This window comes from Glycine soja, chromosome 3, assembly GCF_004193775.1.
Source record: "Glycine soja cultivar W05 chromosome 3, ASM419377v2, whole genome shotgun sequence".
NCBI lineage: Eukaryota > Viridiplantae > Streptophyta > Magnoliopsida > Fabales > Fabaceae > Glycine > Glycine soja.
Genome location: NC_041004.1, coordinates 43948029 through 43975551, shown reverse-complemented (window position 1 = coordinate 43975551; position 27523 = coordinate 43948029). Strand labels below are relative to the sequence as shown.

Below are 27523 nucleotides of genomic sequence, written 5' to 3'. Positions count from 1 at the left end.
TGCAAATTTCTTAAACACTTTCCATTCACCTAACCTGAGTATTGTTATATGTGCATTTTGTGCAGTCACTAGCCAAGCATCGTGATGAATATACAAGTTTACTGTGCCTTCCAAAATACTAATTCCATCCTCAGAATGATTAGTTGCACAAATCTGCTTAGAATCCCCCACCCATATAAATCTAATCAGCTAATCTTTCTAAAATAATATGGATCAAAACCAATAACCAATAAGAAATTAAAGAAAAATGAAAGTGGGCATAGGCTACATCTGTATGCGAAGTTTCCTAATCAACCATTTCTTCCTAAGCTTGGCATCCAATGCAAGAAATGTTTTAGCTTTTCTTTCATCCTCCAAGAAATCGCAAGCATCCAAAACCAGCTCATCATCCATATCAGGCAATGCTTGCACTGCTTCTATGACATTCTCTATTGATATTGAGGTATCGATCTTTTTTGCAGACACAGTTGAAACTACAGCTGCCATCTCACAGAGAGCAACAGCCATGCCTTGTTCATCATTCCTTGATTTTTTAGGACTAGTAAAATTAGAACCCTTCTCTAGTTGACGCTTTTGCTTCTGACATATATTTGCTAACTCATTGACACTGCTAAATTGTTCTTCATTGGAATTGGGTGTAATTGGAGACTGACCAGTTTTAGATGTCTGAGGACACTCGGTCTGAAAATCAACTGCATTTTGAAGCTTATCTTGAAGCAGAGATTCTTTTTCGTCAAAATTTGGATCAAATATGGCACACAAATCTTTATAGTATGGCAAAGGTCGGGTCATATATTGTCGTGCATCAGGATGAACCTGCATAACCACATCAAATGTTTTAAACCTTGTAAAACAAGAGGATTAAACTATCATAAGTATTGAAATTTCCAAGGGCATGCTTGATAAGGATGAAAATGGCAAGGTGGTTAGGAAATAAAATCATTGCATGCCTTTTTAAGTACACGAAATAAAGGAAATGAAGCAAGTAACATTCGTTTTCATTTTCAATCTAGAAAATTAAATGAAAATGCAATGTAAAGAGTTCAAACACAATATAGAAATTATATATGTGATTAACTTGTTCAGCCTGTGTTTGCTCAAAAGCTTTGCCAATGAGGATACTACGGTAATTAAATTAAAACATTTTAGGATCTGAAAAATCTCTTGTTTGTCAGAAATAAACACTTATTCAAAAATGTTGGACTAAATACAGAGATTTGATCCCCCCCCCCCCCCTTTCCCTCCACCCATGCACAAGTGTATCACTCTCTTGACACATTATAATTGTTGGAAATCCACCTTATGATTGCAGTAGCCTGCTTTAATTGTGGCCTATTAAAGTTGCTTGCCAATGCCTCGAAAAGGGCTACCTATAGAGGGGCAAACCAAAATAGCTGAGTAAAGTATTGTAAAGTGAAGCCACTAAGATGTTGCTTCTCAGTGAGTTGAGATCTCACATCATGTAAAGATATAATAAGCGTCGTCCTTATAAAGCTCGGGTAATCCTCACCTTACAAGCTATTTTTGTGGGGTTAAGTAAGGCCCTAAGCCCAAATTCTAAGAATAATCAAGAGATGGCCCTAATCTCACTTTCTCATTCCATGCTATTTTACCTTGTACAAAGCACTGAAGAAGGAAAAAGTCTTGGCAGGAAGAATAAGAAATTTTTTTACTGATCCTATCGTTCATCTTCCATAAGCAATGATCACCAAATGAAAATTAGAACCTTCCTACACCTCTCTGTTTTACACCTCTACTACCAGGAACACCCTTGAAATATGTAGTTTTTGCTGTTTTAACTTGCAGGGGAAGGCTGACAGCCTATTACTAAATTCATTACAAGAGACCATGGAAATAAAAAAGAATGAGTAGAAACAATTTTTTTCACGAAAAATAAATGACTTCCAAGAATAAAAAAATAACACCTGTGTCCTTGGCAAACCATTTTCTAGAAGCATTCAATCCAAATTCCATAAATCATTATCAAATGGAACTCAGGTGGAAACAGACACTCTAATTGGAAATATAACCAATTCATACTTCTAAGTGTAGACGTTCAAAGAGGTTCAATTTCCCAGGAGATTCAATTGATACACACCTTTATATAATCTTGCCAGAAACAATCATCGGCAATAACCATCTGGCGTGTTTCATCCCAGTCAAAGCCATGCAACTGAAGGAGACTTTTAATTAAATTGTATTGCCTTCTCAGAGTTTTGTGCCTATTCTTAAGAATCTCCAAACTATACTCAAAGCCAAATTTTTTATTGAATGATGAAATCATTTCCACCCATGCTTGTTTGTTGAAGACCCCATCAAATTGGTTCCCTTTGTGCAGATGGGCAAGCATCAAGTTAATGAAGTAACGATCCATTGGTGGCTGCCAATAAGTCCGGGTCCGGGTACCAGAAGAGGATGCTGTTTTCTTTGCCCTTTGCTCACAGTCATCAGTTGCATTTTCCACGGTAGAGATTCCACAGTCTTCATCAGTCCTAACATCACAAAGAAGCTCATCATCATCCTCACAGACATCCTTAGATAGAAAGGGTGTAATTGCTCCATATTCGCCTGAATTAGATGATTCTTCTGGTGCAGTATCACCTGGAAATTCATGTTTATTAGATATTGAAACATAAGTTAGACCTTCTAAGCATCAAGCATTACATATACAAATTAGTGTTTAACAAGAAGAGCTACCTTTTCCTTCCATCACATGTCCATAAACAGTACACAAATCTTCGAAATAGGGAATGCTTTTTACTCTGTATGACCGCACATTTGCATCTACCTGCATTATTATGCAGAAGATAAACTATTGAACTCCTTTTGTTAAGGTTGAAACAGTTTAAAATAATTTCAAATTTTGATACCGTGAGATATTCATCCCAAACATGATTATCAGCAATAACCATATTTCGCTTTTCGTCCCAGCTAAACCCCGGTTGGGCAAGAAGGTTCTTAATGCCCCTGTACAAATTCCGTAACGTTTTGTGGCGGTTCTTGAGAACATCTTTTTCATACTGAAAATTGAACTTAGCATTGAACTTTAAAGACATATGCTTCCAAGCTCTTTTGCTAAACAAATGATCCTCAAATTTACGGCCCTGGGCAACCTGCTCTAACATAAGATTAATGAAATATCGATCCATCTCAGGTGTCCAAATTGTTCTGAGGCGTTCAGTATCATTGCCTATACCCATTTTGTTTATCTACAATGTAACACAAGATGACGTGTGTCACTATCAAGGTTCATGAATAGTTGAAACAGAATCGCAAGTAGTGCACATATACATTGGTCAAGGTATGAACATTTGTATTCTTATGAAGATATATGCTCTTGTACAGTTATAATTGTAATTATGGTTGATAATAAAATAATAGCAATTGATTAGTGGTGAGAAAAGGAGACATTAGTGGAAGTTCAAAAGCAGAAACAGAAGTTGGTTGCAGAGACAAGAGTCATCCTAATCTGATAAAAGAAAAAGAAATAAACATATAATGATGAATCTTAAGAGAGTGAGAGAACATTGTCTATCAAAATTCTTCCAACACAACACAAATCCAGTTCGTGCCAAGATTTGTAACTATTAAGAGTTGTTGGAAACTTGGAATTAAGATTAAGAATGGTGATAACAAAAGCAGCACCTTGGTAGGAGTTTGACGTTTGCTATGCTGGGGATAAGATTTCCAGGACAAGGTTCAATCTGCTGCGTCATGGGAATAGGATTACCCTAACCTTATTAGGGTTATCCCTCAGTCAGTGTTTGTACACATCAGGAGTAAATTCCAATATTATCCCTTCAACTCCAACCCGACTTTAATTGGAATTTGAAAAAATTCATTTTAACTGAATTCAAGTTTAGTTTTTTGACTTTTTCTCACCTTATTTTGGGTTCGTTCATTAAAATAAAATAAGAAAAACTTGATTGGAAAATTCACTCGAAATCTAGATGTAAATTCTAAATCACTTAAATAAGGGATATAAATAATTACTGTTCAACTATTATTGGAGGTGTAAGTTGTTAAAGTACTTTAATTAAATAATTGGATTTTTAAAAGCAATTTTTAAAAAAATGTTTTTAGAAAGAAAAAAAATGAGGAAAAACTAAAACCACCTTCAAAACTGCTTTTTAAATCAATTATGAAATTAGATTATAAATGGATTCTAGTTGAAAATCAATTATGAATCTCAATAAGTTTTAAAATCAATTTTGAACCTAAGGTTAATTTTTCAGTTGGTTCACAAAAATTTAAATGATTTTTTTAAAAAAATATAGTTTTATTTTTAAATTCAATCCATTTTTTCTTCTAAAAAAATCCAAACAAATATCATATTTTGATTTAGATTTCTGAAAAAATCTGCCCACCTTTATCTCACTACATACTGGGGTGACGAATGAGTGTGCGTTAAAATGTCAAACAAATCACATCATATTATTGACAAAATCAGTGAAGACGAGTTTATCTGTCAACAAGTCGCAACTCGCAATCCGCAGTCTTGAAGCAAAAATTCCCAATTTCTGCCATCAAAACATGTCATTCCTTTTTAATGCCTTTAAGAAAGATAGCGTTGACATAATGACATTTGCCTCGCACACCACGTTAGTTTGACCCTAAATATTAAATAGTCACTGTAAAGAAAATGATAAATCAATAAGTGTTATTGGGTCATTGATTAAAAAATTAAAAAATTAAAAAATTATAATAAAATAAAAAATTATGTTATTTATGATTTTTATTATTTTTTATTGATATTTATAATAAATATTTTTTATTTAAATTTTTTAATCAATATCCTAAAAATACTAATCAGTGAAACTCAGGTTAAATTATTTATGGAAACTATTCTTAAAAAAGTCAAATAAAATGTTTAATTGAAATAAAGTTGCTTTTTCGTGCCACAACTTTATTTCAATTAATAGTATATATTTTATTTGTTGGTAAAAGGTAAGAGCAGTACGCAAAACAATTTTTAAATAAAAAGTAAGGGGGCTTAGTAATATTTATTATTTAATAAGTACTTTTTTTAAAAAAAGATAAACGTTGAATTTGTTTCTAACCTAAAAATAGCATCCCATCTACTTTTTCTAGATTAGTATAGAAAAAAAAATTAACGAAGAGAAAGGAAAAGAATAAAAGTTAAAATATTTTTATCCATAATAAAAAATATAAATATGAGATAAAATGATTTCTTATATGGTAAAAGTGAGTCTTAATTTAGAATAAAATATATAATTTGTGTGCGCTTAAAATTTTCGATGAAAATTTGTTACTTCCACAAAAGAAATGGATAATTTTGTATTAATCCCAAGATTTTAAAAAAAATGAGCTTTACTTTTTATCTATTCTTGCAATGGACAAGTTAAAATACTAGTAGTTTGTATAAACCTCAAAGATTATTTGTTTTTTTGGATTTTCTCTCATACACATTTGAATACTCTTCTCTTTACCGATGAAGGGTAAACTTCATTTTTCTAGCAAGTATTTAGACATCTAGTATATCATTTTATGCTTTTAAAATTTAATATCGAATGAATAGTTTAACAAACTGTAGTTGAATATCAAAAGTTTATATATATATATATATATATATATATATATAAAGGAGGTATCAAGTTATATTGATATAACTTTGATAATTTAATATCATTTTTATAACTTGATGTAAAATGTAAGTTTTATTGATCCAACCATTGAATTGTTGTTGAAACTTTCTATTCCAATAATTAATGCGGGTTAATATTATAAGACAATTATATTAGTTATTTATCATTAGTAGGTTTATTTTATGTGATTGAATTAAGTAAACTCGTTACATAACTAAATAAGATGATATGAACTTAAATGAATAGAATTAAGTTAGCACGCTATAAAAAAGTTATGATCTCCAATATATCGCATCATCACACATAGTTTTATTTTTCTCTTCATATGAAGAGTTACAAAAATCTTATTAAAGAATAAAGTGATTCTAGTTGAGGAAGAACTATAATACTGTTGTTCGTAATCTTGATTAATAGTCACAAAAATCTTACAACAAATGTTGAAAAACGCTTAGATCAATAACTAACTATATATCCAAGTATTTTATATAATTTTCAATAATCAAACATGTTGTAGATCCTAGGGCTTTTGGTGGATTGTCATAGATTATAGACTTATGAATTTTTAGCTTTCACATAAAGAATAAAGATTAAAAACTAAAAATATTCCAACAAGTGGTATCAAGACAAGTTTTCATTGTTTGATTGTTATGATTCAAGTTTTTCTATTTAAAATATAATGTGTCATTCGAAATCCTTGGATGTCATTGGCTTGATGTTATGCACATGGCAAAAAAATTAGGCTTCATTGATACATGAGTTTGTGATGTTATAATAAATTCGATATAGTATTATAACATTATTTATAGATACAATATTTGTTTGTCGTAATTTAAGTATAAATCAATTATAACATTAAATATAATTCAAGTATACAGTATTTACTCGTTGTGATTAATATTTTTATATTTATTGCTATCATGATTGGGTGCAAATTTAGTAGTTACCAATTTTTCCCATTTATTTGTATGTCAAGTAATTTTTTAATTAAATTGATTAACATAATATATTGTCAAAATAATTCCTATTGTGAAATTTGATCTGATTAAAATTACACAGATATTAATGAGATTATCTATGTGAATTGTATTTGACTTAAAGGAAGACACAATTTGTCCAAATAATAACATACCTATGATGATAAATATGTGACAATTATAAAATATTTTCATGTGAATAATGGTCAATCTAAAGAAATACTATCTTTTGTTAGAACTAATTGTCAATTTTTTATCTTGAGAGTATCAATTACAACTTTTTTTTGTCCAAAGACTATGAATTAATGTTAGGTTGAGTATCTTATCATGGATCTATTATTTGAGATATCTGCATGTCTTGTTATATATATTTTATATGACTTACTTGTTATTTGTAAACATGATATATTATGAATGATTCTTTATTATTGACTAAGTAAATATATGGCTTATGTCTAATACAAGGTCAATGTAAGGAATATTGATTTGGATACAATATTAATATATATCACAGTATCTAGTGCAGGTGGTTTGTCAATCAACATGTTTGTATTTTTTTTAATCAACCACCAAGGTCATTTAGATTTTGGAATAATGAGATATTATTCAATATTTTTTTAAAAAAAAATTACATCAAATCTGGTGGGTTAAATATATATAACTGTGATGCAATTTTATTATGGTAATTTGGAGTTAATATTTTACGATCATATATAATATATAATGCCTTGGGAAATCAAAAATTATTTTGGAAATACTTTTTTTTCACTAATGTTTATTGATTATATGATCATTAAATAATAACGTGTAAGTACAATTTTTGGTTTTGCACGCTTATGTGTAAAGTTTGTAAATTTAAAACCTTTCATTTCAATTAAATTGTTTGGTATTTTTAGTTGGACCAATTAAAATAATATATTGTCAAAGTAACCTTTGTTCCGTAGATTAATTTGATTGAATTTATATAAATGTTATATGAAATTATTATTGTAAATTGTGTTCAACTCAAAGGAACACACAATTTGATCGGATAATTAGATGTCTTTGATGTTAAATGTGTGGTGATTATAAGGATTGGTTTTTCATATGAATTACGAAGTGTCTAAAGACAATCATTATTTGACAGAATTTATCACAAAAATAGTTTTCTATGTGAACAATGGAATGTCTAAAGACAATCATTGTTTGACAAAATTTATCACCAGTGTTGCAATCCTACCCCCTAAGGGCATTAGATAGAAGATTCCAAGAAGATTAGATCAGAGATGCAAGAGAAGGTCCTAGGGTTCTCATGAATCTTATGGTAGATTTCAAACCTATGGGCTAAGTATGAATCCACTTATCTTTGTACATATTAGATTAAGGTTTCATTATTTTTTGGCCTTGTATTTAGGGCTTCATAGTGTAGGGAGGATAAATTTCACGATGCTTCATAGTTTTTGTATTAGGGGTAGTTTTGTAATTTCACATGCATTAAGTGTATTATTTGATGTGTGTGTGTTGGGAGATAAATTTAATTGATTTGGAAGAAGCCCAATCCAATTAAATTTTGGACCATCTTAAGGGAGAGGTGAACATTTACTTGCTACACCCCATTGCCACATCATATAGTCACACTTTATGCATGCCCTTCATATTTTACATGTCTCATGACACATAAGCACACTTAGTGGAGAATCTTAGACTTGATCTTGAATTAATGGACTCAATCATAACTAAAATTCACTAATCATAACTAGTGAAATTTTGCAAATTTGGCTCCACAAATTCAAATTCAAATTCAAATTCAAGTGAAATTTGAATAGAAATTCAAATTTTCCTACAATTTTGTGTGACACTTAGAATATAAATAGAGGCCTTGTGATGCAATCCTCCCTAGGAAGGGACCAATCACTAGAACCATGAGCAAGAGGCTCCAAGAAGATTGGGCTAGAGCTGCTGAAGAAGGCCCTAGGGTTCTCATGAACCTTAGGGTAGATTTCTGAGCCCATGGGCCAAGGTTGGGTCCAATTATCTTTGTACATATTAGACTAGGATGTCATTATATTTGGTCCTTGTATATAGGGCTCCATATTGTAGGTAGGGTACCCTAGAAATATAGGATTTTTCAGCCCTTGTATTTTTTGGGCACCTAGACTAGTTTTTGTATTAGGGGTAGTTTTGTAATTTCACATGCACTAAGTGGATATTTGATGTGTGTGGTTGGAAATAAATTTAATTGAATTGGTAGAAGCCCAATCCAATTAAATTTTAGAGGGGGAGGTGAGCATTTGCTTACTACACCCCATTGCCACATCATATAGTCACACTTTGTGCATGTCCTTCATGCTTTTCATGCCTCATGACACCTAAGCACACTTAGTGGAGAATCTTGTAATTGATCTTGGATTAGTGGGCTGAACCATAACTAAAATTCACTAATCATAATTAGTGAAATTTTGGCTCCAAAGTTTGGCTCCACAAATTCAATTTCAAATTCAAGTGAAATTTGAATTTCCCTCCAATTTTGTGTGACACTTAGGCTATAAATAGAGGTCATGTGTGTGTATTTTTTTCAACTTTGATCATTTGAATATTAACTTCAGATTTCAGAGCTCCTTTTGAGCACAAAATTTCGTGCTCTTCTCTCCCTCTCCCTTCATTCATCTCCTTCTTCCTCCAAGCTCTTATCCATGGCCTCCTATGGTGGTGAGCTTCTTCTAGACTCATCTTCTCCTTGAAGTGGCGTCTCCTCTCTCTCTTCCTTCTCCATTCCGCTGCCATTTATCTTCCAAGAAGCAAAGGGATCCATTGATGAAGAAGATCCTAGGCCTACAAGCTCCAATGGAGCTTGCATCATGTTCCCATCCCCCTTGAAGAGGATTTGACCTCAAATCTGTTAGTTCTTCCTCCTCAATATCAGCTCCACCTGCAAAAGGAGTTAAATCAGAAATGTTAAAAGTGGTGCTGACTCCATACTCTTCTGGGAGGTCCAACCTATAGGCATTGTTATTGATCCTCTCCAAAACCTGAAAAGGTCCATCCCCTCTAGGGCTAAGCTTGGATTTCCTTTTAGTAGGGAATCTATCCTTCCTAAGATGGAGCCAAACCCAGTCACCCTCATTAAGAACTAGCTTTTTTCTTCCTCTATTGCCTTTAGTTGAATACACCTTTGTTTGGTTCTCTATTTGGTTCTTAACCCTCTCATGCATCTTCTTTACAAATTCTGACCTAGATTCCCCTTCTTTATGTATAAAAGAAGTGTCCAGTGGGAGGGGAATGAGGTCTAACGGTGTTAGGGGATTGAACCCATAGACAACCTCAAAAGGGGACTGCTTGGTGGTTCTATGAACCCCCCTGTTGTAGGAAAATTCTACATGAGGAAGATACTCATCCCAAGACTTATGGTTGCCTTTCAGAAGAGCCCTTAAAAGGGTGGATAAAGACCTATTCACTACCTCTGTTTGCCCATCAGTTTGTGGATGACAAGTGGTAGAGAAAAGAAGTTTAGTTCCTAACTTAGCCCATAAGGTTTTCCAGAAGTGGCTAAGGAACTTAGCATCTCTATCTGACACAATGGTCCTAGGCAAACCATGGAGTCTCACAACTTCCCTGAAAAAGAGTTTTGAGATGTGGGAAGCATCATCCACCTTGTGGCATGGTATAAAGTGTGCCATCTTGCTAAACCTATCCACCACCACAAAGATAGAGTCTACACCTCTTTGGGTTCTAGGAAGCCCAAGGACAAAGTCCATACTAATGTCTACCCAAGGTGCAGATGGGATGGGTAAGGGTGTGTATAGCCCATGAGGCATCACCCTAGACTTGGCTTGTAAACAAGCCACACACCTAGTGCAATGCTTATGGACATCTTTCTTCATATGGGGCCAATAAAACTTTTCTTTGAGTAAGACAAGGGTCTTGTCTATCCCAAAGTGGCCCATGAGCCCACCCTCATGGCTCTCTTTCACAAGTAATTTCCTAATGGATCCTTGGGGTATGCAAAGCTTTCCCTCTTTGAACAAATACCCCTCAGCCAAATAGAATCCATCTTGGGCCTTTTTCCCACAACTCTCATAAATGGGAGAGAAATGTTCATCTAAAGCATACAAGTCCCTAATATTATCAAATCCTAAAATTCGAGCTCCTAGGGAGCAAAACAATGTGTGTCTCCTAGAGAGGGCATCAGCTACCACATTTGTTTTTCCCTTTTTGTATTTGATAACATATGGAAATTGCTCTAGGTACTCTACCCATTTTGCATGCCTCTTGTTTAACTTGCTTTGCCCTCTAATGTACTTAAGTGATTGATGATCACTATGAATGACAAATTCCTTGGAAACAAGGTAATGTTCCCAAGTTTGGAGGGCTCTTATTAAGGCATAAAGCTCTTTATCATAGGTGGGGTAGTTGAGGGTGGCACTATGAAGTTTTTCACTAAAATAAGCAATAGGGTGCCCACCTTGTAACAATACAGCTCCAACTCCCACTCCAGAGGCATCACATTCTAGCTCAAAAGTTTTAGAAAAGTCAGGAAGAGCTAGAACAGGTGCCTTAGTAAGCTTTTCTTTGAGCAAAGCAAAGGCTTGCTCTTGTTTTTCACCCCAGGTAAATGCCACATTCTTCTTCACCAGCTCATTGAGAGGTGATGCAATTGTAGAGAAATTAGGAACGAACCTTCTATAGAAGCTTGCTAACCCATGGAAGCTCCTAATATCTCCCACACTTTTTGGGGTGGGCCATTCTTGGATGGCCTTGATTTTCTCAGGGTCCACTTGGACCCCATTTCTACCAACTACAAAACCTAAGAAAACTATATTATCTACACAAAAGGTACACTTCTCTATATTTGCATAGAGGGTGTTTTTCCTAAGGACTGAAAGAACTTGTCTGAGATGTCCTAAGTGATCATCTAGGCTCCTACTATACACTAAAATATCATCAAAATAAACAACTACAAATCTACCTATGAAATCCCTTAAGACATGATGCATAAGCCTCATAAAGGTGCTTGGTGCATTAGTGAGCCCAAAAGGCATCACTAGCCATTCATACAAACCAAACTTGGTCTTGAAAGCAGTTTTCCACTCATCACCCTTTTTCATCCTGATTTGGTGATAACCACTTTTAAGATCAATTTTTGAAAAGATATTGGCACCATGCAACTCATCAAGCAGATCATCAAGTCTAGGAATGGGGTGCCTATACTTTACAGTGATGTTGTTGATGGCCCTGCAATCTGTACACATTCTCCACGTACCATCCTTTTTGGGCACCAACAACACTGGCACAGCACATGGGCTTAGGCTCTCTTGGACCCAGCCCTTCTCCAACAATTCTTTAACCTGAGACTCTATCTCCTTAGTCTCCTGAGGGTTAGTCCTATAGGCTGGCCTATTAGGAAGGCTTGCTCCTGGGACTAAATCTATTTGGTGTTCTATTCCCCTTAAAGGAGGTAGCCCAGGGGGTATCTCTTTGGGAAATATATCACCAAATTCATGTAAGAGTTCTTGGACCTTTGGGGGTAAGGTCTCAAATGTAGGAATTGTGGCAGTGCTAAGGGATGTTTCCCTTGATAGGAGAAGGTAGAAAGATTGTTTAAGAAGGAGTGCTCTTTTAATATCACCTTTTGTTGCAAAATGATTTTCCTTCTTAACAATCTTCTTGGAGGAATCCTTTCCCTCTTTTTCCTTCCCCCTGGCCTTTGAAGACAAGACCTTACTATCCTTCTTTTTCTTTTGTTTTTCTAATTTTTCTTCCTCATCCCTCTTATCTTTCATAGTTAGTTGATCTTTGGCCACCTGTGAAGGTGTTTGAGGATGCAACACAAATTTAGTGCCAAGATGGGTGAGGCTAATCTCATTAGTTAGGCCATTATAAATGATCTTCCTATCAAATTGCCACGGCCTTCCTAACAGAATATGTCCTGCCTCCATGGGAACTATATCACAATTAACTTCATCCTTATATGTCCCAATGGAGAAAGGTACCTTCACTTGTTGGTTAACTATCATTTCCCCTTGCTCATTGAGCCATTGAAGTTTATAAGGTTTTGGGTGGGGAATGATAGTGAGGTTCAACTTGGAAACTAATCTTGTGCTGCAACAATTGCAACAAGATCCACTATCCACAATGAGAGAACAAGTTTTATCTAAAATTTTGCATCTTGTATGAAAGATGTTCTCTCTTTGGGATTGAGATAGATCACAAGATTGACCTCCAAGGAGCCTTCTAACCATTAAGAGGTCACCTTCTTCATGAGGGTAGACTTCCTCACTAGACTCTTCACCCCTTACTTCATCTTCACTTCCACTAGAGGAAGGGCAAGAAGTAGTCTCCTCTTGACTACTATAAATGTCTTGACCCCTCATGATCATGGTTTTCTTTGTGGGGCATTGAGAGGCAATGTGACCTCTCCCAAGACATTTGAAGCATTTAATGTTGCTAGTCCTTTCTTGGGAACTAGTCTTAGGGGTGTATTTCTCTATGGTCTTACCCTTATCTTCCTTGGGTTTTGAAGGTGCAGCCCCTAAAATTCCATGGGCTTGGTCCTTCCTTGGATAAGAGTGAGAGCCATAAGATTTTGAAGAAAGCTTTCTTTTAAGTTGTTGCTCCACTCTTATACAAAGTTGGACTAGCTCATCTAGGTCCCTATATGGAAGGAGTTCAACCTTGTCCCTCACTTCCATATTGAGCCCACTAAGGAACCTAGCTATGCTTGTTCTTTCCTCCTCCCTAAGTCCAGCTCTTAAAAGGAGTAGTTCCATTTGTTGTCTATATTCTTCAACACTCATACTCCCTTGTCTAAGCCTTTGGAGCTTGTCCATAAGCTCCCTTTCATAGTAGGAGGGAATGTGCCTCTTCCTAAGGGCACTCTTAAGATCATTCCAATACTCTACTGGAGGATCCTCATGAATCCTTCGTTCTTTAACAAGGGAAGTCCACCAATAGAGGGCATACCCTTGAAAGCTAAGGGTAGCCAATGGAACTTTTCTCTCTTCGCTAATATGATGGCAAGCAAAGAGTTGTTCAACCTTCATTTCCCAATCTAAGTAGGCCTCAACATTATCTTTTCCGTGGAAATATGGGAGGCTAATGTTAACCTCTTGAGGCCTTCTATCCTTTTCTCTTCTTTGGGAGTGATGTTTAGTATGTGAACTATGACGCCCTCTATAATAGTCGCTAAGTTCTTCACTTAAACTCTTGCAAGAGTCATGACTACTATAGGAGGCATGTTTTTCTCTTTTCATTTCTTTCATTATTTTTCTTCTTTCTTCCTCTCTTATTTTCTCTCTTTCATCTTGACTTATTTCTTCCACTCTTTTTTTACCTTTTTCTTTTCTCTCTTGTTTTTCTTTCCACAACTTAAGGGATCTCAACTCATCTAATATCTTATACAAGGGGTCCTTAGGAGTAGAACCCTCACCATTAACACTAGATGAAGAATGAAGACTCATGTTGGTTCCTAAGTTATGGTTCTTTCTTGTTGGGGGTTTGAAAAAAAAGGTAAAAGAAACTATGGTTGAAACTAGCCAAAATAAACACTAAAAAAAGGTGTGAAAGATAAGGTAAAAACTAATTGGTAAAAGGAAAGCTATCTAGGCGGTTTGACAATGGAGGGTAAAGGAAATAAGCTATGAAAGTAAGCAAGAAATTAAAGTGCAAGAAATGCAAACTAGGCGGATCCTAAGAGTGTTTGGATGACCTCATTTAAGGTTCCCAACAAAACACTCACTATCCTAAGGGAAAATTGCCTAAAATTATTACACACAAATGGAAGTAGGGTGACCTAGCGGAGGCTCCCAACTTACTTCCAATGAAAGGCCTTTTTGTTACAAAATTTGAAAGCAAAGCAAATTGCCAATTACAAAATTACAAAGAAAAAAGTCCTCAATTGTGGTGGCTATTCTCTCTTTAGTGTTTCACTCAATTTGGAGTGCTTCTTAGTCCAATAGCTCTTAAGGTGGTTGGCCCCTTGCTTCTTGACTCAAATTCTTCAAGATATGGCACCAATCCTCCTTTCCAATTCCCTATATGGCAACTCACAAGCAAGGAAACAAAGAGACAAGCAATAACCAAAGACCAAAAAAAAATAAAAAATGAAACGAAAGCTAAACCAATAGAGTTTTAACAAGACAAATTTCCAAGGATTATTCAACAACTAAAGCAATGAAAAGCACAAAAAAGCAAGCTAGGACTCAAAGAGAAACCTAGAATGGCTCTAGAGTAGAGTAGAAAAACTCTAAAAAAAAAAAAAAAAAAAGACTCAAGAAACCTCTAGTTTTGGCACTTGTTTTCACAATAATTTTCAATTGAAATTTCAGAACTAGTATTGGTATAAAATAGGCACCAATTATAGAACAAATTTTGAGCCAAAACAACAAGCACACTTTCCTTTCACTTTTCTTTTTTTTTTCCCTGGACACTGATTTTTCTGCCAACTTGTGAGATTTTTCTTATTTTTTCCTTTAATCCAAATCGCTTGGTTCTTTTTTTATAATTTTCGTCCAGATGTCTAGAAAATTCAGTAAAAGTTTCAGCTCAAAAAACGTAGTGACCAATTCCCAGTAATTTATACAAGTTCGTATGTTCAAGCTGCCAGCACCAGCGATTTCAACCTAGAAATCAAGAGTAGTGTTTATGTTGCTTAAGGCTTGGATAGTTACAATTTGTGTTTGCTTATGCTCAATTATCTTGAATAACAAAATTAAAGAGAGCTTAAGACTTATTTTGATTCACAAATCCAGCCACAACTCAGCACCACAACTCAACTTCATCATAGGCATCATGTAGGAAACTTAGAAAGCAAAAAAAAAAGTTCAAGAACAAGACTACTTCTAGGAATTGATTTAGAACATGTTATGAACTAAATAACATGCATGAATTAGACTCAAAATTCAAAAGATAGGCTAAGAATGACAAGAATACATGAACAAATGTATCTAGAATTCAATTAACAAAATAAAATTCAACACAAACTTAGAACATAATGTGACAATTACTATGACTAAACATGACTCTAAGACAACATGGATTAAGTGATTTACACTTAGATTTTTGTGTTTTTTTTTTCTAATCAATATTTTGGAACAAAATTTAGATCTAAAGGTTCAGCACAAGAATATTATGAATGAAAATTGATAGAACCTAAAATCAACACAAAAACAAGATTCAAGAGTAGATCTACAAATTTTGAACCATAGAAATGCAAGAACAAGTGTAGATCTAAGAATTAATCGGTTTATTTTTTTTTTTTTGAATCTACTCTAAACAGCACCAAACCACAAGACAATGGAGGATATACATGGAGAATAAGATGAAGAACAAGGAATTAAAGAGAATTCACCGAACAAAAAGATAGAGGAAGCAAAAGAACATCACCTAGATGAAGATGCTCTTGATACCACATGATGCAAGCTCCATTGGAGCTTGTAGGCCTAGGATCTTCTTCATCAATGGATCCCTTTGCTTCTTGGAAGATAAATGGCAGCGGAATGGAGAAGGAAGAGAGAGAGGAGACGCCACTTCAAGGAGAAGATGAGTCTAGAAGAAGCTCACCACCATAGGAGGCCATGGATAAGAGCTTGGAGGAAGAAGGAGATGAATGAAGGGAGAGGGAGAGAAGAGCACGAAATTTTGTGCTCAAAAGGAGCTCTGAAATCTGAAGTTAATATTCAAATGATCAAAGTTGAAAAAAATACACACACATGACCTCTATTTATAGCCTAAGTGTCACACAAAATTGGAGGGAAATTCAAATTTCACTTGAATTTGAAATTGAATTTGTGGAGCCAAACTTTGGAGCCAAAATTTCACTAATTATGATTAGTGAATTTTAGTTATGGTTCAGCCCACTAATCCAAGATCAATTACAAGATTCTCCACTAAGTGTGCTTAGGTGTCATGAGGCATGAAAAGCATGAAGGACATGCACAAAGTGTGACTATATGATGTGGCAATGGGGTGTAGTAAGCAAATGCTCACCTCCCCCTCTAAAATTTAATTGGATTGGGCTTCTACCAATTCAATTAAATTTATTTCCAACCACACACATCAAATATCCACTTAGTGCATGTGAAATTACAAAACTACCCCTAATACAAAAACTAGTCTAGGTGCCCAAAAAATACAAGGGCTGAAAAATCCTATATTTCTAGGGTACCCTACCTACAATATGGAGCCCTATATACAAGGACCAAATATAATGACATCCTAGTCTAATATGTACAAAGATAATTGGACCCAACCTTGGCCCATGGGCTCAGAAATCTATCCTAAGGTTCATGAGAACCCTAGGGCCTTCTTCAGCAGCTCTAGCCCAATCTTCTTGGAGCCTCTTGCTCATGGTTCTAGTGATTGGTCCCTTCCTAGGGAGGATTGCATCACCTTGTGTGTATATTTTTTTCAACTTTGATCATTTGAGAATTACACTTCAAAGTTCATACCTCATTTGAGACATAAAATTGTGTGCTCCTTCTTTCCCTCTCCCTCCACTCATCTTCTCCTTCCTTTAAGCTCTTATCCATTACTTCATATGGTGGTGAGCTTCTTCTTGACTCATATTTTCCTTGAAATGGTGTCTCTAATCATCTTTCTTCCTTTTCCATTCCGCTGTCATTGATCTTCAAGAAGCAAAAGACGTCATTGATGAAGAAGATCCAAGACCTACAAGCTCCATATAGAGTTACATCATGTGGTATCAAGAGCATCTTCGTCTAGGTAATATTCTTTTGTTTCCTCTATTTCTTTGTTCGGTCGATTCACTTTAATTCCTTGTTCTTCATCTTATTCTCCATGTATATCCTTCATTGTCTTGTGGTTTGGTGCTCTTTAGAGTAGATTCAAAAAAATAAACCGATTAAATCTTATATCTACACTTGTTCTTGCATATAGAGCTTGTAGGCCTTGGATCTTCTTTATCAATTAAGTCATTTGCTTCTTAAAGATCAATGGTAACAAAATGAAAAAGGAAGAAAAATGATTGGAGATGCCACTTCAAGGAGAAGATAAGTTAAGAAGAAGCTCATCACCATATAAAACCATAGATAAGAGCTTGAAGGAAGGAGAAGATGAGTGGGGGGAGAGGGAGAGAAGGAACACAAAACTTTATGCCTCAAATGAGGTCTGAACTTTAAAGTGTAATTCTCAAATGATCAAAGTTGAAAAAAATACACACACAAGACCTCTATTTATAGCCTAAGTGTCACACAAAATTGGAGGGAAATTTGAATTTCTATTTAAATTTTACTTGAATTTGAATTTGTGGAGCCAAATTTCACTAATTATGATTAGTGAATTTTAGCTATGGTTCAATCCACTAATCAAGATCAAGTCCAGGATTGTCTACTAAGTGTGCTTAGGTGTCATGAGACATGTAAAGCATGAAGGACATACACAAAGTGTGACTATATGATGTGGCAATGGGGTGTAGCAAACAAATGTTCACCTCCCCCTTAAGAGTCCAAAATTTAATTGGATAGGACTTCTCCCAATTCAATTAAATTTATCCCCTAACACGCACATATCAAATAGTGCACTTAATGTATGTGAAATTATAAAAATATCCCTAATACAAAAACTAGTCTAGGTGCCCTAAAATACAAGGGCTGAAAAATCCTACATTACTAGGGTATCCTCCCTATACTATGAAGCTCTAAATACAAGGCCCAAAAATAATGGAACCTTAATCTAATATGTACAAAGATAAATGGGCTCATACTTGGCCTATGGGCCCGAAATCTATCCTATGGTTCATGAGAACCCTAAGATCTTCTCTTGTGTCTCTGGCCTAATCTTCTTGAAGTCTTTTATCCAATGTCCTTGGGGGGTAAGATTGCATCAACCAATGTTTGATCATTGCGTTGAGAGTATCACTTGCAATTATTTCTTTCGATTCAAAGGTTGAAGATTAATGGTGTGTTATGTATTTGTTTAGGTATTTAAATTTACCAAAAAGATAATTTGTGCAATGTTTATTGTTTTGTCATTAGTAATTGTTACTATCACTCTTTTTTCATTACTCGCATTTTTTGGGAATCCCAAACTTGTCATTTTAAAATGAGTTAATTGAGAATTTTCTCAATTGCATGGAATTGGAAGATTTTTTTTAACCACTAAAAATGCTAACAAGGCTTTATTTGTCATGATATTATATCAAACTAGGTTTTTTTTTTGGATAAGACAAGGAATATAATTAAGGATATTGCATAAAGTTTTTCTCAATTAGAGTAGAAACACGAGAGCAAAACGAGGAATTTATTTGTTACCTTTGTAAAAAGGTGAGACGTTAAAGTAAAAGTGTCCTAAGTGTGTTTGAAGAAGGGTAAACTTTTTGTTTTGTTTGTTCTAAAATTAATTTAGTTTTTGTACCCAAGGACATTTGGTGGATAGATTTTGATGTTATTACTCGCATAAGTACATTTTTGCAAGGTTACTTGTTAGTCACTTGTCAAGTGATGTTGAAAGAATCAACTTATATAGGTAGATTTTGACGTTATTACTCACATAAGTATATTTTTGCAAGGTTACTTATGGAGTCACTTGCTAAGTGATGCTGAAAAAGGATTATCTACATGAAACAATAAAAATAAAATTGCAGTTGAAATTATGTGAACTTTTAGGTTGCTTTTAAAGACTTTATTATTTGAATTTGGTTTAGACATATGTTGCATCGTCTATTAGACGAAATTTAATTTCTATTTCTATTTTGGACAAATTTAGTTATTATTGTTCATTTGGAGTTAATAAATTTAATTTCTCTTGTAATTCAAATTATGTTAGTTATGAGACTTTAATTTATATTGAGTACTCCTATAATGAAATGTTGTGAAAGATTAGCATGATACAAAACATAAATTAAATGGGAATTTTGTCACTTTATGACATAGACACTTGGCCACATCTAAATAGTTATGAAAGTCCAATTGATAAATAAAGAGGTTCCAGTCGAGGAAGAATCATAATATCATTGTTTGTGATCGTGATGAATAGCTACAAAGATCTTACAACAAATGTCGAAGAACGCTTAGATAAGGAACCAACTACGTATCCAGGTATTTTATTTAATCCTTAATAATTAAACATGTTGTAAACTTTAGAGTTTTTGGTGAATTGTCATAGATTATAAACATGTGAATTCTTAGCTTCCGAATAAATAATAAAGATTAAAGATATTCCAACAATTATATCTATGTATTACCAACATCATTTGTGTTAAATTTTGTCAAAATTAAACAACAACGATAAGGTAATCAAATAATTAATATTTTAGTAGATTTTGAAATGTTTATATTATGTTATTTTTTATTTATATGAAAGAAATAATAACAAACGATTATGGATTAATATAAATTTTTGTATATGTGATTTATGTAAAATAAACTTTTAATTAAAATAATTTTGGATCAATAAAAATCATATTATGTATCAAGTAATAAAAATAATATAATAGTTATCAAAGTTATACCAGTGTAATTTTATCCATTACACACACACATATATATATATTATCTTCAAATTTTAAATATGCTCATATTATACCTATGATATATCATCTTATATTTTTAATATCAACTGAATTATTTAATTTAACTTAGTGTCTACATCAATCAATAATTTTTTAACATATTTATTTTTTTTATCTTGAATTAAATTATTTTTCAAAAAATTATCAATAATTAAAATTAGTAATATATCTAACAACACAAATTATTTATCATAAATTTAAAATATAATTTATTTGTTTTAAAAAATTATTTATTACAGATTTTAACCATAATATAACTTATATATTCACAATTTTTTATTTATTATAAAATATAAAGTTTAGTCGTACAAAATAAACATTCATTTATACAATCCATGAGCTAAAAGAACAATTATAATGAACTATTTATTTTTTACCTTTTTAGAATATAAAAAGAAAGTAATAAAATATTTAAAAAATTTAAATATCCAAACATTAGAAAAAAGATTAAAAAAAAAACCTACCTTTATGGGAGTAAGGATGACAAAATGAAATTGATAATGATAACTATATAGTATAATAAACATTGGGTTACTTATTATTCGCGGGACCCAGTGGAAGAAGCGAACTACAGATATAGAGAGAGGAGCGATTGCATTAGTAGTTGTTTGGTTTGGTGTTGTGGTGGAGGAGGAATACACGAAGCAATATATAGGCAATGAAATGAGGCGTTTTGACTGGCCTTTTCGGATCTGATCGAATCCAAACCCTAATCTAATCCCACAAGCCTATTAGTCTCATTCAATCGAAGAAGCGAGCGAGACTGTGTCTCTCTCCCAGGCCATGCGACCACCCTGTTCCTCCGCCATCGCCCTCTCCATTGAGGATTCTTTTTTCGTTTTCGTCGCTTTCTCCGTCGATTCCACCAGCCATGACTGCTGACACCCACGCCGCTCCTAATATCAATCCCAAGGGCCTCCTCTGCAATGCCGCCGCCGGTGCTTCCGCTGGTATCCCTCAATTCGCCTTTTTTCAATCGTAATTTCCTTTTTCAATTTTCCATCCCGCTGAATTGGATTCGTTGTTTTTATTTATTTATTTTTTTATGCAGGGGTTATTGCTGCTACATTTGTGTGTCCTCTTGATGTCATCAAAACTAGGTTTCAGGTTCACGGTGTCCCGCAGCTCGCGCATGGAAGTGTTAAAGGTGTGATTTTTTTGTTTGATTTATTTTAACCTTGTCATTCTAAAAGAATTGGTGCCATCGTTTTCAGATTTGAGCTTGTCAATACTTTTATTGTATGAAGGATATAACAATATTGGGAAAGTTTGTTATTTGTTGGACTACTGAAATTGAATATTGAAAAATTTGGCTGATGGGTGTTTCTTTGTCAACAGGAAGCATAATAGTTGCTAGTTTGGAACAAATATTTCACAAGGAGGGGTTACGTGGCATGTACCGTGGGCTCGCGCCCACTGTGCTGGCTTTGCTTCCAAATTGGGCGGTGAGAATTTGCTCCCTGTTTTTGTTCGGTTTGAATCTATTATTTTCTTGATGGAGTAAAAAAGAAATAGAATCTTGACAAATTCATCGCCTTCATGTTCAAAATGGCAAAATTTGTAACTACATTTCTAAATTCTAGCCATCAATTTGTTAATGGAATATATCTACAATAATTAATGCCTACCGTGCTCCTGTGGAAAGTTGACATAAATAAAGGTTCATGTTATATATCTGAAATGCTTGCGTATGAAGCCAATCATGAGAAACATTAATACTTGCTGAATTGAGTTAAGAATATGAGCATCTTATGGATTGTATGTTGACATAGATTTGATTTTGGTTGGTTCACTTGATTTTTTTTGTGGAAATACATTGGTGATCAACATCACTGTGCCCTTGATAAAAAATCGACCTACCTCCATTTTTATGGCTGGTTCAGATGATAAGTTACATAGCTGCACTCTGCTTATGCAAATGAGAAGTAATGTGTTAAAATTTGAATTTTATTGGAGAAGTTTTAACATAGCTGCACTCTGGTTTAGATGATAAGTTTTAACACACTATTTCTCATAAGCTTATGCCTTTTGCGTTTCTGTGTTGCCTAATCAATTTAGCTAATTATTGAATAATTTTGTTTTATTGAGCAGTAGAAATCTCTATCTGTAGCGAATCCATAACTATTTTTAATATCAGATAAGCAGAAAACTGCAATGCTGTTTTAGTTAGTGTTCTAATTGTATGAATTTATGAATCTGCAGGTTTATTTTAGTGCATATGAGCAGCTTAAGAGCCTTCTTCATTCCGATGGTTAGTCCATTAGTGATTATTTTCTATTGATCCAAATAAGGGATTTTTGGAAGCATTATTCTGTTTGTGATGAAATTAATTAATCTACTTATTGACCTTTTTTATGTTGCCAACTTGCTGTATTTTGTCCCCTCATTATGTAGATGTCCGAATTATAATAGCTGTGTTATGTATGCAGATAGCCATCATCTTCCCATTGGAGCTAATGTGATAGCTGCTTCTGGTGCTGGAGCTGCAACTACCATGTTTACAAATCCCCTTTGGGTTGTCAAGACCAGACTCCAAGTATGTTTCTCCAATTTATGCTGATATATTTGATTATGCTATCTGCCTATCACATAAACTTGGCATAATGCATGAGCCAAAAAAGTTTTAGTGATATATGCAAATAGAAATGTATTGGAGGATAAAAAGCTATTTGATTGTCTTATTTACCATTAGTATCATGGAATTTGAGATTTTACAGTTTTTTCTGGCATAATTTCTAGAATTTTATGGTAATAAAAAAAATGCAGGCACAATAAATTTGACATTGTTTGCCTTTCTGCATGACCTCCATGCAAGATGATATCATGATTCATTACATGGCCCCTATGTCGTGGATCAGCAGTAGAATGAACACATTTTACTTTTTTTGAAAAATGGCTAGATGCAGTCATGGATAGGGATGGATATGCATCCCTGGTATGTTGACTCCCAATTCCCCACCATCCTCAACCAGCCAAAATATTATTAAGAACAAAGCAAAAGAAACACAAACATGGGGGGACTGTACCAAAACCCATGGGGGGACTATACCAAAACATGAGGAGAAAGAATGAAAGCATAAAACAAGCTACTTAAAATGTTGTCCATTTATTGCTGTGGGCTGACCGTGTTGTCCATTTAGGAGAAAGGGTTTATGAACATTAGCGTTGCATTGATCACTGCACAAACTTTCCTCATTAATATTGATGAACTTCATCTTCCATATATTATTGTGTTGAAACCATAGGGACAATAGAAGGCTTCTTGTGCTTTATTAGCTATTATCAGTGCATTTGTATGTATTCTGTGCTATAACTTTGCTGCCTATTTTATGCAGACCCAGGGAATAAGACCTGGTGTTGTGCCATATAGGGGCACACTATCTGCATTGAGGAGAATTGCTCATGAGGAGGGCATTCGAGGGCTGTACAGGTTGGTGTTGCTTAACATAAATGCAACATGTTTGGAATTATAATCAATGATTTAATGACATTTAAATTTTTTACCACAAACAGTGGCCTTGTACCTGCTCTGGCTGGTATCAGTCATGTTGCCATTCAATTTCCTACTTATGAGACAATAAAATTTTATTTGGCAAATCAAGGTAATTTCATGCCTACAGCTTTTTTGTGAACTCTTGAAAGTTTTGGCAATTAATCAATGTTTTTACTATTTTGTATCAGATGACGCAGCAATGGATAAACTTGGTGCACGTGATGTTGCAATTGCATCATCAGTTTCTAAAATTTTTGCATCCACATTGACATATCCTCACGAGGTATGTTGCTGAATAATTGAGGTAGTTTTGTTCAGGGTATTTGTCCGCATAGGTACTAATACCTCTAGTCTCCTAGTCTTGTCAATGAGTTACCTTTCCCATCATATGACTGAAGAATGATTAGAATCTATTTTCAGCGTTTAAAGCTTCCAAGAATAATATTATATTGTGCTATTTCTTGAATATTTTGAGCTTTCACTTTTTTCCTTCATTGCCAACTTTGAAACTACAAAGCCATGCACCTGATAATTGTGGTGGAATTTTATGAATATATAAGTGTGTGTGTGTGTGTTTTTGTATTTCTGTTCTTTGGGCAGACAAGCATTAGAAAGTTACAAAAAATATGTTGTTTGCAGGTTGTACGTTCCAGATTGCAAGAACAAGGGCATCATTCGGAGAAACGGTACTCTGGTGTGATTGATTGTATTAGAAAGGTTTTTCAACAAGAAGGTGTACAGGGTTTTTACCGAGGTTGTGCCACCAACCTTCTGAGGACAACACCAGCTGCTGTGATCACATTCACCAGCTTTGAAATGATACACCGATTTCTTGTTTCCCTTTTTCCTTCTGATCCACGGCCTCATATTTTGTGACGATTGATCTTGGTGGTCATCTGTCTTCTGTAGCAGTTAGATTCCAAAAAAATATGTTGTTTGCAGGTTGTACGTTCCAGATTGCAAGAACAAGGGCATCATTCGGAGAAACGGTACTCTGGTGTGATTGATTGTATTAGAAAGGTTTTTCAACAAGGTGTACAGGGTTTTTACCGAGGTTGTGCCACCAACCTTCTGAGGACAACACCAGCTGCTGTGATCACATTCACCAGCTTTGAAATGATACACCGATTTCTTGTTTCCCTTTTTCCTTCTGATCCATTTTGTGACGATTGATCTTGGTGGTCATCTGTCTTCTGTAGCAGTTAGATTCCAATTCATAAGCTAGTCCAGCTGAGTAATCCTTCTCTTGGCGATGCAGATATCATTCTTTGTGACTTAGTTGTTTATGTATGGTAGATCCCCATTATATTCCAACCTAGCAACCTCAACTGAGCCTGGTTTCCCTGGTCAAACTTGTAAATTTGAGTGATAACAACGATGAAGATGATAAAGTGATATGAGATGTCCTTTGCTTGCTTATTTTATTTTGAAACTGCTGAATCCTGTAAAACATCCAGCACGATCTGGATTTGCTGTATTGATGAGAATCATGCAATCAGCGAATCTAAATTGTTATACGAAGATAAGACAGTTTATATTTTATCTTGAGAAATTGGACATGAAAAACACATTTAAGATTTGCGGCATCGGATCCTTATGGAACAGTTTCGATTCGTTGACCGAATGAATCCATGATTCAATAAAATTATTAGATTTTTTTTCCGCTATAGAACACATGTCGATAAAATAACTTGAATCCTATTTACTTGCAAGAAATTGAAAAATGGGTTAATTTAACACACTTTTGTAGCGAAACTGGTTCCTTTTAAAGAACCCTTTTTTTTGGTGGTGATAAATTGCTACAAAAACTTGTCTAGGGGCAAAAATGTATAGGTTTTTTATAGGAACTAAATTTTGCATGGGTACAAGGACCAAATGAATTGTTTAATCTAATAGTTTCTAAACAATTCGTCCAACCTTTAACCGGGTGCTCACACACACTAGAATATGTATAGTTTATTAACCAGGATGTTATTTTTGCCGTTGGAGGTTGGGCTGATTCTGAAGGTCACCAATTGTCACAATACATTCTGAAAATCAATTTTTGGAATATAAAAAAGAAATAGTAGAAAGGTACAAAAAAGAAAAAGGGTTTGCAAATAAAATTAGCTGTCATAATGCCCGGGAAAAGTTTAGTGGCTAAGGGGGGGATCAGTATACTTGGATGGGCAGCAGTAGCTCCCTGGTTAGTAACGGTTATAGTAACATGGGTTGCATGCATCTTTAAGCCTACCACATCTGAAACTATTTTTTGTATATATTTTGCTTAAAAAATTTGACTCCAGTATTGAAAAAAAAGGTTAAGGCATCTATATTAATGTGATTAACAAGACTAAGGGACAAGATAATTGAATGTTGAAAAATGAAAGTTAAAAAGGCTCATAAATTAGTTGATTAAATGAAAAATGTTTGATATAATTAACTTGTGAGTATAAAATGATATAAAAGAAAATATAAAAAAGAATTATAATAAAATGGCGAGAATGACTGTGTTTGTTAAACTTGTTGAGGGTGACTTAATGAATATAGTTCAGTTAATAGGACACATGAGTTTGTGGAAAAATGACCTATATTCGATTTTTATATAATACACCCTTTATATAACATGAAATGTGACATCAAACACCATGAATGTGAAAAATCACATGAAATCTGAAATCAAACATGCAAATATGGTGTGAAATAGCATTTTAAGAAAATGCAATCAATATGTTACAAGTTATTAAAATAAATTTCTTTAATATGATCAAATAAACTCCTTTCATCTAATCAAACAAGTCTTCAATATAATCAAATAAGTTAAAAACTAATTTAAAAGCTTTTCCGAACACTATTTTTTTTTATAGTATACGGTATCTATTTTCAAATGTTCAATGAAAAAAACACCCTATTTAAACTTATACTTACATGGATAACAACTTTTTACACTCATCCTTATCTGTTAAAAACTTATATACCCATATTTAAACTTATGATAATTTGCATTTTAACTAAATTGAATACGATCACTCGCAAATTGAAATGTTATAGTTTGATAAATTACTAAGGCGTGTTTGTAATTATAATACTACCATTAACAATAAATAAAAAATAAGGCTTTAGGCAAGTTGAGTTGTCCCATTCAGAGGAACTTTTGAATACCAAACAAAACGTCCAACAGCAGGGAAGTTTATCTCTAGCAAGAGAACGCGTCTCCATCAGATTCCTAATTCCTTGCGAAGCATGCTATCTTTCGTACTGTGGATGGGTCATATTCTGTTTAAAGGGGAACATGTGTTATCGCATAAAGCTTCTATTTATTTTATTTTCTCAACACCTAATAATAAAAGCTTTTGAGATTTTAGTCATTTTACCCTGAATTTCTATTAGAAAATTCACCTCGTCCTTCCATGAGAATGCCAATTAAGTTATGCAAATTGAGGTAATGATGACCCATAATTATACAACTCATTGGTGAATATAAAGGCGGGTTACTGACTTAGCATAAAGATTAAAGACTAAGCATGCATTAGCGTCCACTTGTTGGGATCCAAAGTTTAAGACATCACTAGATGGCTGGAAAAGACACGTGGGATTGGATTCCTTTTATTCTATCGAATCTAAGAGATTAATTACTTTAATTTCAACTTGTAGCACTTCTATCGGCATGATCATTTCTTATTATAAGTAGTAAGTTACGAGATGAGATCAATGAAGACAGAGTGTGTACGAGTTAACTGTAAAAGGCATTACTGATGGTGTGATATGAAACAATATAAGATCACAAAGTACAGAGGAGATACCTAGACAACATGGCCAAAGCTGGGAGTGGGATAATCATAGTTTGGTTGGTCCAAAAAGCTAAAGCTCATCAATTAGCGGTGGATAATTTTCAATAACAACAAGAAAACAATTCTGGAAAACATACATTTTACTCTCTTACAACTCATTTTTATTTGAACACTCT

General features: G+C 34.0%; 2 protein-coding genes across 2 annotated transcripts; one reads left to right on the top strand and one right to left on the bottom strand.

The window, feature by feature from the left end:
- LOC114407402 (L10-interacting MYB domain-containing protein-like) lies at window positions 1-3763 on the bottom strand. The gene is made up of 5 exons (XM_028370483.1): window positions 3646-3763; window positions 2871-3209; window positions 2698-2788; window positions 2099-2601; window positions 1-816 (listed from the first exon to the last, which is right to left on the bottom strand). The coding sequence occupies exons 2-5, from the start codon at window positions 3198-3200 to the stop codon at window positions 265-267; spliced, it is 1476 nt and encodes a 491-aa protein (XP_028226284.1). The 5' UTR covers window positions 3201-3209; window positions 3646-3763; the 3' UTR covers window positions 1-264.
- Window positions 3764-20650: 16887 nt separating this feature from the next.
- On the top strand, window positions 20651-25154 carry LOC114407401 (nicotinamide adenine dinucleotide transporter 1, chloroplastic-like). The gene is made up of 9 exons (XM_028370482.1): window positions 20651-21034; window positions 21136-21231; window positions 21423-21529; window positions 22287-22335; window positions 22514-22620; window positions 23420-23514; window positions 23598-23686; window positions 23766-23860; window positions 24217-25154. Exons 1-9 carry the CDS (start codon window positions 20956-20958, stop codon window positions 24451-24453), a joined length of 954 nt encoding a protein of 317 aa, XP_028226283.1. The 5' UTR covers window positions 20651-20955; the 3' UTR covers window positions 24454-25154.
- The last annotated feature ends 2369 nt before the right edge of the window (window positions 25155-27523 follow it).